This window comes from Cantharellus anzutake (genome assembly GCF_015039405.1).
Source record: "Cantharellus anzutake strain C23 chromosome Unknown EI90scaffold_10, whole genome shotgun sequence".
In the NCBI taxonomy this organism is placed as follows: Eukaryota; Fungi; Basidiomycota; class Agaricomycetes; order Cantharellales; family Hydnaceae; genus Cantharellus; species Cantharellus anzutake.
This window is the reverse complement of record NW_024066960.1, coordinates 188,252-201,795: the sequence shown is the minus strand read 5'-3', so window position 1 is coordinate 201,795 and position 13,544 is coordinate 188,252. Positions and strand designations below refer to the sequence as shown.

Genomic DNA, 13,544 nt, shown 5'->3' with positions numbered 1-13,544 from the left:
TTCTGACATTGATCATTTGGTGGTGGTCAAAGGGAGGGGCTTGCCATGCCAATTACCATTCCTCAGCCCTCCAAGCCTAATTCCATGTGAAAAAGCACCCCAACCAACCCAACCAACTGACCCAACTGCTTATCGAGTTGGTCAGGATTACATGTGACCGCAGGGCTGCAACTTGAATTGAGCACTTGTCCCCCGGACTGAATGTCCACGTTGCAAGTTCTTCCCGGCGGTATACCAAAAAAGGGTGCGCCGGAATATAATTTCAAAGCAGAAAGACCTCCTCAAATGATTGACTTCCAAGTACTCCCCAGCGCAGCAACTCAATTCCCAGCAAAACTCACCCTGGAAAACTGAATCATCATCACAATTACATACATACATACCACAAACCCGCCCCCTTTCCTTTGGTACAAAGGCCACGGAATTAATATGCTGAGGAAGAGGCGCGGTGACTGGGAAGCTTACAAGCGCTTTTCACATGTGTCTTCGATGACGAGTTGACATAATCAACAAGGGCCGCCTATGACGTACCCTTACCACGCAGCTTCCAACAACTCAACAATGGGATAATTGGGATGCACAGCACAAATCGGCGGGTGAGCCCCGTCAAGGTATTGAATACACTTTCCAACGTTCATCATCTGCATCTCCCACCCATCCATGAAGCCAAAAGGCCATCAACGTCTTAGCGATCCAACCAAAGAGGATGATAAGGGTTATAAAGTAGGGATTGCAATCCAATGCCACTAATAATGAAAAGCCCAACAACAATGGTCATCGAGTGAGTCTAGATCCTGTTTTTTCGGTGGACCCATTACATACCCCGCAATCCAAATCCTGCGGCCATTCCGCCTAACAGATTGCGTATCACCCACTCACGATCCAGAACATCTTCGTCAAAGATCGTATAAAGCGATACCGCCCAAGGGATGTTCGTGATAAGCTCGGGAATGGCCGGGTTGGTGATCGTGTTGGTGACAGGAGATAAGTTGGACGATTGTTGCCAGATTGAAAGCAGAGAGAGTAAAAATAACTTTTTCAAGGATGAATAAAACAGAACGAGGGGTACATGTATCTTGAGCCTAATGAACCCTGTGTGTGTAAATCGAGGTAGATGCCGGGAGATATGACAAGGAAAATTTTTTACATTAAATTTCCACGCGTTGACGACTTGGAGTGTGGAGACCATTTGTCAAGGAGAGCCAGGACAATCCAGCTAGCTATCGTCACACCGCCATGAAAAGCGAGAGTTTCTGAATAGAAAGCATTTCAATGAAATTGCCGAAGGGTGCATAGCGAGAGCACAAGCCACAGTACTCACCCATGATACATCCAACAAGTATCCGGAAGAAGATGTTGGCCGCTGAAGGGGACCAACTCACACTTCTCGAGTCAGGAAGATGATCTAAAGTCTCATTTAGTTCCAAAGCGGAGCACGAGGGTTGGGCATACATACATCGGTAGGACCATCTAATGTCTGCAAAGTATAGATTTACTCCTTTACGCGCACCAAACAATTAAGCGATAACTCACAGGCGTCAATGGGGGTGAGGATGACAGCGAGGCGCAAGAGCGTCCATGTACGGATCTATAAGAAGAGTTATGATACCATTTATGGTAGCAGTGAAGGGGAAGGAAACAGGAACACACCTCAGCTAGCTCCTGAGCACTCTCCGAGGAGTCCTTTGCAGTTTGACTCAATAATTCATCATCGTTTTTTTCATCATCATCATCATCATCAGAACGTTTTGGTTTAGAACCTCGATTGAAGAGAAGATGTCGATAAACTCCAGGTTTCAAAAGTATCAAGTCAAGCGTGATGATGGTCAGATCATGCTCCACATAAGGATCTGCAAAAGAACCACAATGCGTCTGAGAGTGGTTTTTTTTATTTAAATTTAAATTTAAATGAGTTGAACTTGTGCTTCAAGGCCGGTTTTTTTTTTGTGGGGTAGACACGAACGCACTGATGTAAACGGAGATTATGCGATGATTGATAGACTGTGTACAGATGTGGGATGGGGGCCGTGCATGTTGTGCAAATTGGCATTCAATATGACTGCGGAAGTTGCTGTGCGAGTTTATGTACCAGGAGAAAAGCACTGAGAGCAGCAAATTAAGGTCGGGGGGGGGGGGGGATTATTCCGGCGTCCCATCACGTGCCTCAATCACCTGAAGCGGCAGATCCCGCTGACTCTCTCGCCTTGCGCGTGCTATCAACGTTGCCATATATCGGCTGAGATTCCGTCGGAGTTTCTCATCCTCAAGAAGTTGTTGTGATTTTGATTTTGTTTTCCCTTACACCTCTCGCTCCACAATCGCACCGCGAACTGTGTGGAACAACAGGCATTACCTGCATCCATACACCCACGCTTCGTTATATGTAACTCAATCTGCAAAAGCTGAAGGGATCATGCAAAGGCCATCGAATCGATATTTGGGGGCAATCTTCTGATGAAACGTAATCGCGACATGATTCCAGAAGCATATGTGCCGCATTAACGTGAACACAGTGAGGCGTCGTTCTGTATGGGCTGTAAAGGATGAGACACAAGTATAAAGGGGCAGGTAGGAAGGTGACTTTTCATGCCACAAAAAAAGGCATCATATGCACTCGCCAGCGAGCGGAATAGACTCAACTTGCTGTTTCGACGTGGGCTTAGTGACCATAAGAACGTAAACTTGTACGGGTTAATTCTCGGGCGGATTAAATGGCGATTGAGAATACATCAAAATTGTAGTGTGCCTGGTGCCCCTCTCAGGACTGTAAGTGGAGGGGTATTGGTGAAGACAATAATACGGAAGGGAAAAGAAAAGAAAAGAAAAGAAAAGAGAACCGCGGTACTCGGGATTCCCATGTAGTCCCCTACCATGGTACTAACCGAGCGGTACTCCACTTAACTTCGCAGATCGAACGGGATGCAGTGCTTTCAGAGTCCTATGACCGCAGATGCAGCGACCTGCGGTGCAAGCACTCAAAAGCAAATAAAATGCAACGTCGAATCTCGCCCAGACCAACCCGGTCGAAGGCGTGTTAAACACTAGTGAAAGATTATATTATTGCTGAGCGCTCTAAGTAACTCGCTGCAATCAATCAGCGTTCATGGTCCGTGGAACATGCCCGGGCTCTCTATGAAGCATACTAACCGTGTCGGATCGAAGTCGTGGAGTTTGGAAAGGGTAAGTATATATATAAGCTGCGAACGAATCCCGGACTGATACGCTGCCTTTGACGAAGCATTCAGGGAGTTAGACTTTGGCCCACAAGGCTGGGTAGATCAATTAGATAGAAATCAGTTGGCCTTGGACATATAAAAAAGGTCACTTGTATCTGGAGTGTTCATGGATTTTTTCGGGAGATGGGATTCATCAGTGGGTTTGGGTGGAGAGGAGAATGGAGAGAAGGTGTGCATTGGGCAGTTGGAAATGTATGGGGTGGATAAGGGACCCTGTGCATAGGACAATTGAGTCGTGGATAGGACCCGCTACGGAGTAGCGAGAATTCGACTGAGTGAAGGGGTTCGGCGACGTTGGCCATTTCGTAGTCATTTTCCTTCATTTGGGCCGCGCGCTGCAAACCCACCCTTATCCGGTGCGATACCCTCGATAGGGATGCATCGACATTTTTCGCCTGATCAATGCATTGCACACCCAACTACATATATGTACGTACCCCTGCTCCTTACCTGCGCAAGATCTTGCCGTCTGTGGCTGAACATCCCAAAATACCAATTCAAGCTCTGTGTCTCATCTGTTGTTGTTGAGCAAGGCGTAAACGATCTCAATTGGTAGAATATATTGCCGGCGAGCTTGGCCTTCTGCATTTTGCACGTTCATATAATTTCAATGAACCTGAAACATATGTCTCCTCAACCCCTAAACTTACAGCTAAGCCTGAATCAAGAAGAAAAGCTGCAAGGGCGCATCGGGCAGATAATCCCGTGCCACTGTGGATCGGGGGGATGAACCGCTGGGTCGGGTCCATCTAGGGGCTGCAGGTGCCAAATCGCCCATGCCTAACGAGTGGGAAATGCAATGTCAGCACTCACCGGATCTTTCCACCTGTTCCCACGCTTTCAAATTCACGTCAGGTCAAGGTGTTTTGGCTCTGAAATAGGCTGTGTGCCACTTGGTTGCAGTCACCTAGGGTCACGGTCGCCCACGGCCAACCGCACCAGGTGTCCGAAGATGACGCTGACTACACAACGTGATCGTTGCTCATGGCTCTTATGATTTAATCTGGATGAGACTCCTGAAACTCATATGCTTGGCACTGCGTTGGCTTTATTTATGTAAACATCATCTAAGTTTCCAGTGTTCCTTTTTGCCAATCTTTGCAACGCGATGCGTCCTGGATTACGGGTCTCGAGCAAGTCCCCACTGGCAGGCGCATGGCGCTATCATCTCACCGCGTCAAACTGGTCTTAGAAGGCACATCGTTGTTGCCTTTGGACTCACAACTTGGACTCGTCCTTCAAGGATACCCGATGCGTGGCCGGGTCATCACCCACCGCATCACAGCTTCTGCCATCAGACTTAACGCACAGCTCTGTTTTTTTTCAAACCTTGACAAAGCGTCACTTTCATGACCGATCCCCAGCATCGGACAATGGCCGTGCTCTTTGGCGGTGTGGCTTAATGCGCTTGTTCCTAGAGCAACCCACAGCGATGCTTCCCTGTCACGAGCATCCCCACAGCGACGTTGGTATTTAACCCGATAAGGAGGAGCTTAAAAGCTCGGGCGGACGTGCTTCCCTTTCCCTCTCCAAGAAGTGCCTTCTTCCCCAGCTCGCATCGCAAATATGAGATTGTCTACCCTTGCCGCTCTAATGGCACTCTTCGGCCTTCCCGTCTTTGCTGCACCCACGAACATCACTCGTCACATATGTGGTAGCCACTTAAGCTCTGCCAAACTCCAATCACTTGCGGCAGAATTACCCGGCCATGAAGCGACTTGGAAGAGCCTTGTGGAAGAGGGAGGGGAGAAATGCAGTCCAAAAATTATCAATATTCACTGGCATGCTATTCAGATCGGGAGTACGTTTTGTCTCCCCTAACTCCCCATGCGTACTCATTGAGCACTTTGATCTCAGAAACGGGTGCTTTGGGGCATGTCACCGCAGCGACCATCAAAGCACAGATCCACAGATTGAACCTTGACTATGCAGCATCCGGCTATTCGTTCCGCCTTGCGGGTCCCGTGAATCATGTCACCAAGAAAGAGTGGTTTGACTTGGGTGATATTAGCGAGTGAGTAGATTCTCTGCCTGTCGCTCTGTTACTCTTGCTTCAATACTAACGGAAATCCTATGGAAGAGCGCGCGCAATCGCTATGAAGAACGCCCTTCGAGTGGGTGGTATTCACGACCTCAACGTGTACAGCGTGAGGAGCGTGACCGGCGACGGGGAGTCCCTCCTGGGGGTTGCAGCCTGGCCATGGGATTATTCCTTCGATCCTCAGCTCGATGGTATTGTCGTGATCCTCGACTCACTGCCGGGAAGCAAGGCATTCAATGGGGCCTACTCTCTGGGTCGTACACTTGTTCATGAAACTGGCCGTACGTGAAATCCCTCCCCTCTTTCAAGCTTCCTCAGTAGAGTAACCTGGGACTCGGAACTGCCTCGCCCTGCTAGATTGGCTCGGTCTTCTCCATACGTTCCAGGGAGGTTGCACTGGAGTTGGCGACCTCGTGAATGACACTCCGCCCGAGAGAACAGCTACGTTCGGTTGTCCCACAGGGAAGGATACTTGCCTCGGGGGAGGTCCTGATCCAATCCACAACTTGTGCGTTACTCGTGTTAGGACTCCGTTTTTATGTTGAATCGACCGTGACCACTTTTTTTCGTTAGCATGGATTATTCGGATGATAGTTGTACGACGCAATTCACCGCCGGGCAGATCCAGCGCGCAAGAATGATAACTCACATTTTCCGCGGCATTTGTTGATGCTAAGTGCTTGGTCTACCATTCGTTCTGTGATTGGACATTGGCCTTTTTTTACTTCACTCTTTTGCTCTTCCCGTCCTACAGTAACACCAATTCTATATTATACATATGTGCCCTATCTCTATTTGAATCATGATAGGACTTTCCCTTAAAATCGTCGTTCACCGGCACTCCTGATAGTGATGGGTTCTGGATGAATTCCTCTAGCTTTTTTGGTGCCAGATTTGTTCACAAAACGAGCTTCCAAAAGACTTGGGATTAAACTGCAGGCTCAGACCATACTTATGCAACGCGAGCTCAACAATGGAAGGGGACAAGTCGGCAATACTATGTTATCGCGTGGTGAGAGTTTGCCGACTCGTGAATTCAGGGCTAGCTGGGTCTCGCTGCACCTTTCCAGCCTGCTATCATACGCCATACAAGTCACTCACGCTGTCAAAGACTCAGATACCAGCTCAATGTGTGGATTGTCAGATCTTGCAACTCCGTCATATCGATCGATATCCGTGGCACCGTTGGTCGCCGCCACAACCAATCCAGAGAGCGCTCGTCACAGCACCGATCCCATCTCTGCTAGTTAGTCAATCCGAACCGAGCAAATGCGGCACCTGATTCGGCAGAGATATGGGGACTTGCCGCCAGCTGGGTGTTGACTGTTCCGATTAGCCCGGAGCAGCCCGAAGTCTCCAGGCTAAATATTCAGAGTCACATCCACACGCGCGCGCGATCGGTCACCACTCCGTCTTCATTCAGAGAGCCGCAGCATCGGTGTCCTTGTTTAACGCTGCAGTGCTACAAAACTCATAACCATGCCGTCGATACCTCAGATCTCAGATGCCATCGATATCTTAAATACACATCTCTCGGGGTGCTACCCTAGCACAACGAAACCCCTCCTTCTCACTTATAATCCTTCTGCACGAATCCCCCAACGAGAGGGATACAATGAAGCACTCAAGGCAAGAGCTTCAGAGCTTTCGCAGCTCCTTTCCCTTAGAGGAGCGGTGGATAAACGAATCGCCTATATTCATGCTCAAATGAACGACATCCGCACCGCTTGTGCGGGAGCCTCCGCCCTTCCCGTGGAGATTCTTGAGTACATCTTCACTATCATCGCCCCTCCTGGGGTGCCACATCGATCCCGATTCGTGATGCGTATCGCCCAAGTTTCAAAACGATGGAGAACGGTCGCCCTGTGGCATAAAGCCTTTTGGACCGAATTCGACTTCGGTTCGCCTACAGCGGGTGAACCCGAGCTCTTGGGAACGTTCATTAAACGCGCTCGGCCCTCGAATCTCTTAACGCTTGTTGCTCACAACCCTGCCAGTCTTGATGTTGCCCTTCGATATTCCGTAGTGTCATCCTTGAAGAAACTCCATGTTGCGTTCGATGCTTCGCACCTGTCTAATGCTATTCAACATCTATCAACGAACCCTCTCTTGACAGGGCTTATCTCGCTGGGTCTGCACATCCAGGACGATGACCGGCTTCTGACAGATGGTCCCTTCATGGCCCCCAGCATTATTTCCCTCACGACCCCCAGCCTCCGGCACATCACGTTCACCAAGTGCAGAACTTGGGATGTGTCAATAGAACAGTACTGCCGCATAGAGTCGTTGGCCTTCTCACAATGTGACTTTTGGCCTCCCTTTATCGCGTTGTTTGGGTACTTAAGGGACTTGCGACTTGTGAGAGTGGAAACGCCTCGGTCCGGTGGAGACGCAGGATTCGAATTAAGATGCCTCGGCAGCCTCGTGATACAGTCGTGCTCGGAAGCCTTCATCGAATGCTTCTTTCGGATGATCACTTTCCCTGCCCTGCGCTCTTGTCGTCTCATCTCCCCCTCTACCAGCCATTTTCCGAGCGAGTTAAACTACACTGAGGATATTGCACGTGTAAGCGGAAACAGTCACGGTTGTCGTTTAGTTCCTCTAATGTTACTGATGTTACTCAATTCCTCCGTAGGCTCTTAAGAGAAGCACTGAACTAAATCACTTGCTCCTTGCAGGAACCAGCGCCTACATCTTATGTATGCTTCGGCATGTGTACAACATGTCGGATATCTGGCCCCCGCTCGGCGTCGAAGGTGATGCGGATGATCATGAACCGTGTGTGTTTCCTTTGGCAAAACTCACAGTCCTACACTACCGAAACCATGAGACTGACGAACCGAGGAGTATTTTCATGTCCATACCTAACGCTCTATCTTGCGCTGTCAGTGCATGTTTGCCCACGCTTTATTGTCTGGAGATTACCAGCGATATCTTGGGTTCTAATGCATGTTGGTACCAACAAGTTGTTCCCCGGGTCCTGCTCCATCCTCCTCTGTCAGAGTCAATCCTTCGTGGCTGGGAGGAGTCTCTTCGACATCCAGGAGACTGGTGGCCCCAACAGTATTCTGCTCTCTCTGAACATCCATCTCCTGATTAGGCAGGGTCCCAGCCTCCACGATGACATTCATCGTCCCCTGCCCCCTATTCCCCATGCAAAGTGATGTAGTCACATTTTCAGTCTCGACATAAGTGCGCCTTGTAATGCGTCAGCCCCGAGAAGCACACATCATATGTCCATGTTCCCCCCGTTTTGTTAACGTCTTTGATTATTGCCTTCCTGTTTCGATAACATTCCTCACAGTAGTTCAACCAACTGCCTCGTTTCAGGCGCAGTGTAATTAAGTAAACTATCAATTCATTGAACGGAGATGATCATCGTGGCCGGCATTTAGGCAGGACTCCAGCCTCTATGATAGCCGACACTGTCAGTGCGACTTCACATTCGGTGGAGACTTCTTCAACTTACGGTTCCAATTATTGTCCCCCTCATTCCACAGAGTGGATTAGGCTGCGACTATTTGGACAACGCTTCTGTGGGAGCCACGGAAATGCAGACGTTTAATAGGACAGTCAATATGGCTGCAAGCTCCTGTGTAAGGATATGATCCCTATCGGTGTTCACCAGTCATAATAATTGCCATTTGGGTCATGAACCATCCGAACGTGTGAAACATCACAAAAGGATCATGGCATGGGGGTAATGCAATCGCCTTGCCATTGCACTACCACTCGGTCTCTGTAGTTACCAGCCGTACCGAAGCCCAAAGGAATATTTAATGGAGATATCGAGCAAACATACTACCACAGGTACGTCAATTCGATTGAATACCTAACGAACGAACGCACTGAGCTGACGTATATCCAGGGCACCAGTACTACCGCCCGGGCACAGACTCATAACGCATGAAAGTGCTCGCGAAAACGCCAAAGATCCATTCGGACAGTGCACAACGCGTCAGGTTGTGCCCTGGCTCGGGTTAGGCTACTGAGCCTTGGACTGGTGCCGCCTGATATGGCACACCGAGTGGATACTCCCCATCTCCCACCCTGGCAAAGCGGTGCCTTTTGGGCGCGGCTTAATACACTTATTCCCTTGGCTCTAGTAGTCTTGTTAACTTTCGAGAGAAACCCATAATGGTGTTTTCCTGTCATGCTGAGCATCTCCCATCCCGAGAACCCGGGGGACATGCCACCCTTTTCCCCTCCAAGAAGTGGCCCATTCACCTGCTTGCATTGTAGACATGCGATCCTCTACCCTTGCTGGTTTTATGGCGCCCTTCGGCCTTCCCGCCTTCGCTGCGTCCTCCAACAATACTGGTCCCGTATGTGGTAGCCATCTAAGCCCTGCCGAACTCCAGCAGAATTTTCTAGCTTTGGAGGAAGCTTGTGGGAGAGGAAGAGGACCGGAGCGACAAGAAATGCTGTCCAAAGATTATCTATGTTCACTAGCACACTATTCAGATTGGGGACACCATAACTCAGCGTGCATCATTTGATTTCAGAAACAGAGGCTTTGGGACATATCACTACAGCGACCATCAACGCAGATTGAACCTCGACTACTTACGCAGCATCTAGCTATGCGTACCGCTTTGCGGGTCCTGTAAATTATGTCACCAAAATACTGATGGGTGGGTATACCTTTGCATGCGCCCTGTAACTCTCGCTTCAATAGAAATTCCTACGGAGAGTGTCTGCAAAGCAAGCAGGCCGTAATTCGCACAGCGTGAGGAGCGAATCAATATCTGTCACACACGTGATTTCCTGCGCTCATCAATGTTGTCTCAGAGGGGTTATGTTGGCTCACTGACAGGGGGATTATCCCTTACTCGATGGCATCGTCGTACTTCCCGGAAGTGAGGCATACAACTGCGCTTATTCTTTGGGCCGCCCGCTTGTTTATGGAACTAGTCTTAAGTAAATCCGCCCCCTACTAGATTGGATCGGTCTTCTTCGCACCTTCCAGGGACCCGCACTGGAGTTGGCGACATTGTGGATGACACTCCACCTGAGTACACATCTACATCTGGGTGTCCCATCGAGAAGGACACTTGCCCCGAAGAAATCCAAAACTTGTATGTTACTCACGTTGGACTCCGTTCACGTTGACGCCGACCACTTTTTCGTTAGCATGGACTACTACCCAGACGGCAGTTGGATGATGCGATTCACCGTTGGACAGATCAAGCGCGTAAGAATCACTACGCATACCTCCGAGCGCTCTACCACTTGTTCTTTAGACTTTGCTTTGCTGTTTTTGGTTTTCTCGTCCTGCGGTTGGCCGGTGGTGCCAAATTACCCACTTAAATCCGGTGGTAGGTGATCTGTTAATGCAATACATATATCGCAGCAAATGTGGGTATGTGGATCGCGACAAGACCGCAAAGGACTATTCGTGTGGATCGTGTTCAAGTGTGCGGTGCCGTGGGTTGGTCCCAGGAAGCCGAGGGCAGTCCCTATGGTAACATCGTTCGATTCCTATTTACATATTATTTGCAAGTTGACACGTATAAATACTGTAAATGAACTGAACCGAAATACCCTGGTCGCCCAGCTTCCCCCCGTGCTTGTCCCTTTGCCCGACATCGAGTATCCGCCGCCGCCGGGTTGAGCTCATAACAACAACCCAGAAGTCATTATGTTACTTACAAGGAAACTTATCTGGAACTTGCCGTCAGCTAGCGTCAGCTCATGGGTGCTGCACCTGTTGGGCGTCGATCTCCCCGTTTTCGTTCAGGGACACGTATAAATTGGCCTCTTGTTTGACGCTGGTCTAGCCGCGCTACAGAACCTCATCGCCATGTCGTCAACACTTCAAATCTCAGAAGCCATCGACACCTTAAATGCACATTTCTCGGGGTGTTGCTCCAGCACAGCGAAGCCCCTCCTTCTCACTTATCATCCTTCAGCTCGAATATCCCAACGGGAGGGATACAACGAAGCACTCAAGACAAAAGCTTCAGAACTTTCCCTGCTCCTCGCATTCAGAGAAGCGATGGACCAGCGAATTGCTCATATTTGTGTTCAAATGAACGACATCCGCACCGCTTGTGCTGGAGCCTCCGCCCTTCCCGTGGAGATACTTGAGCACATATTCACTATCATCGCCCCTCCTGGGATGCCACATCGATCCCGATTCGTCATGCGCATCGCTCAAGTTTCAAAGCGATGGAGAACGATCGCCCTGTCGCATAAAGCTTTTTGGACCGAATTTGACTTCGGTTCGCCTATAGTGGGTGAATCCGAGCTTTTGGGGATGTTCATTAAACGTGCCCGACCCCTGAAACTCTTGACGCTGGTCGCTCACAATCCCGCCAGTCTTGATGTTGCCCTTCGATATTCCGTGGTGTCATCCTTACGGAAACTCCACCTTGCATTCGATGCCTCGCATGTGTCTAATGCCGTGAACCATCTATTAACCCACCCTTTCTTAGCTAGGCCTACCTCGCTGGGTCTGCACATTCGAGGCAGCGACCAGCTTCTAGTTGATATCCCCAACCCAGGCCTCCACCCCAGCCTCGAGCATATCACTTTCACAAACTGCTGCGGAGGATGGGAAATGATGACGGATCAGCTTTGTGGCACCTTAGAAACACTGGCTTTTATACAATGCGATCTGTCCCCTCACTTTTGCTTGTCGTTAGGTTATGACCGGTTGAAGGACTTGCGGCTTGTGAGAGTGGCAATGGCCGACATTCCATGGCTCAGTGAAGATGAAGATTTAATAGTCGAGTTCAATTGCCTCCAAAGCCTTGCGATACATTCGTGCTCGGAAACATTCATCGATCGCTTCTTTCGGTTTACCGTTTTTCCTGCCTTACGCTCTTGCCGCCTCATCTTCCCCTCCACCAGCCTCCACTTCCCAAGCGATTCCTGCCACACTAGGAACATCGCACGAGTAAGCAGAAGCAATTACAGGTTGTCACTGTGGCTCCATCTAACGTTACTCGTTTCCTTCCTAGTCTCTTAAGAGAAGCACTGAATTAAACCACTTGTTCCTTGCAGGGACTAGCGCCTACATCTTGCGCATGCTTCGGCGCGTCTCCGACATGTGGGATGTCCGCCCTCTCAATGCTGGACCATGTGTGTCACGCATCTTTCCCTTGGGAAAACTCACAGTCCTACACTATCGAGATCATGCAGTTGATGAACCCACTGTGCTCCCCCTTTTACCTGGCGCTCTGTCTTCCGCCGTCGGTGCGTGTTTGACCACGCTTCGTTGTCTGGAGATTACCAGCGATATCTTGGGTCACAGGGCGGATTGGTACCAGAAAGTTGTTCCACGGGTTTTGTTGCACCCTCCCTTGTCACAATCTGTCTTTCACCGTTGGGAGGAGTGCCTCCAACACCCCGGAGACTGGTGGTTCTAGCTGCGGCTGCGGCATCCCCCCCTGTTGGGAAGTTCCGTGGCTAAGCATCCATCTCCAGATAACCCTCATTACTCCCTTGCCCCCAAAAGGCACTCGATATGTTCTTTTTGTTTTGCGTCTTCGATCATTGCCTTTCTGTTTTCGATACCATTCCTAACGGTGGTTACCCCGTTTCAGGCACTGTGTGCTTACACTCCGTGTCGTTGAGTAAACTTAAAATTATAAATTCGTTGAACATCATCGCCCGGTGCGACTTCACATTCAGCGTCCGCTCGAGCCTTACCCAAGGCTCTCACGAGCCGAAAGATTCTCAACCCGGCTGATTGGGTGGTCTGGCGGGAAGAAATCGTTGGTCAATGGATCTCGAGCACATGCGACCGAATTTACTTACAGTTTTCACATGCACGAAAGGGATGAAACGAAGTAGGGAACGGAACAAAAACAGAGCAGAGAACGAAGAAATGGAGCAGGAAATCAAGCAACAAAAAATAGCAAGATGAGACCGAGCTGAATAAGGCGCGTATGCGATTCGGCAGCATTATATATGATCCTCATGATAATATAGCTACCTACGGTGCGCTCCGAACATCATTAGCATGATTGTGCTCGTGCCCTCTGACGAGCATTGGTTCAAAATCTTTCACCTTCTGAATTAAGGAATTCACTGTTGGTCAAGCCATTCTCACCTGGTTTTTCGGGCACCTCCAAGGTATCATTGCTGGGGTCATCTGAGTGACCCCTGTCACCACCCCTGTCCAGCTGCTCGTGCGTATCCACTTAACGCTCCAAGAGCCTTTGAAAAGAATTCCGTGACGATGTCAAATGACACTTGAATTGGTGGCGTACTCGTACCCAGAATCTACGACCCATTCAGTCATTGATCCCTCTCCGAAA

General features: G+C 49.6%; 6 protein-coding genes across 6 annotated transcripts; 5 read left to right on the top strand and 1 right to left on the bottom strand.

Moving 5' to 3' along the window:
- Positions 1–579: 579 nt before the first annotated feature.
- EI90DRAFT_3043892 (Arv1-like family-domain-containing protein) lies at positions 580–2,085 on the bottom strand. Its single transcript, XM_039059292.1, has 8 exons — positions 1,964–2,085; positions 1,651–1,872; positions 1,534–1,588; positions 1,457–1,477; positions 1,322–1,405; positions 1,148–1,253; positions 823–1,082; positions 580–746 (listed from the first exon to the last, which is right to left on the bottom strand). Exons 1-8 carry the CDS (start codon positions 2,048–2,050, stop codon positions 607–609), a joined length of 975 nt encoding a protein of 324 aa, XP_038919527.1. The 5' UTR covers positions 2,051–2,085; the 3' UTR covers positions 580–606.
- A 2,717-nt stretch (positions 2,086–4,802) lies between these two features.
- Positions 4,803–5,947, top strand: EI90DRAFT_3013859 (metalloprotease; the record flags this gene model as incomplete). Its single annotated transcript, XM_039056706.1, has 5 exons — positions 4,803–5,037; positions 5,094–5,250; positions 5,317–5,558; positions 5,635–5,785; positions 5,851–5,947. 5 exons carry the CDS (start codon positions 4,803–4,805, stop codon positions 5,945–5,947), a joined length of 882 nt encoding a protein of 293 aa, XP_038919526.1.
- Positions 5,948–6,614: 667 nt separating this feature from the next.
- Positions 6,615–8,379, top strand: EI90DRAFT_3043883 (uncharacterized protein). Its single transcript, XM_039059291.1, has one exon. It carries the CDS (start codon positions 6,757–6,759, stop codon positions 7,918–7,920), a length of 1,164 nt encoding a protein of 387 aa, XP_038919525.1. The 5' UTR covers positions 6,615–6,756; the 3' UTR covers positions 7,921–8,379.
- Positions 8,380–9,034: 655 nt separating this feature from the next.
- On the top strand, positions 9,035–9,613 carry EI90DRAFT_3043880 (uncharacterized protein; the record flags this gene model as incomplete). The annotated part of the gene is made up of 1 exon (XM_039059290.1): positions 9,035–9,613. A coding segment is annotated over one exon (225 nt), but the record flags the coding sequence as incomplete, so codon positions are not given.
- Positions 9,614–9,762: 149 nt separating this feature from the next.
- On the top strand, positions 9,763–10,913 carry EI90DRAFT_78879 (uncharacterized protein). The gene is made up of 4 exons (XM_039068049.1): positions 9,763–10,136; positions 10,218–10,355; positions 10,411–10,471; positions 10,521–10,913. Exons 1-4 carry the CDS (start codon positions 10,057–10,059, stop codon positions 10,743–10,745), a joined length of 504 nt encoding a protein of 167 aa, XP_038919523.1. The 5' UTR covers positions 9,763–10,056; the 3' UTR covers positions 10,746–10,913.
- EI90DRAFT_79049 (uncharacterized protein) lies at positions 10,914–12,920 on the top strand. Its single transcript, XM_039068052.1, has 3 exons — positions 10,914–12,178; positions 12,243–12,477; positions 12,536–12,920. The coding sequence occupies exons 1-3, from the start codon at positions 11,081–11,083 to the stop codon at positions 12,805–12,807; spliced, it is 1,605 nt and encodes a 534-aa protein (XP_038919522.1). The 5' UTR covers positions 10,914–11,080; the 3' UTR covers positions 12,808–12,920.
- The last annotated feature ends 624 nt before the right edge of the window (positions 12,921–13,544 follow it).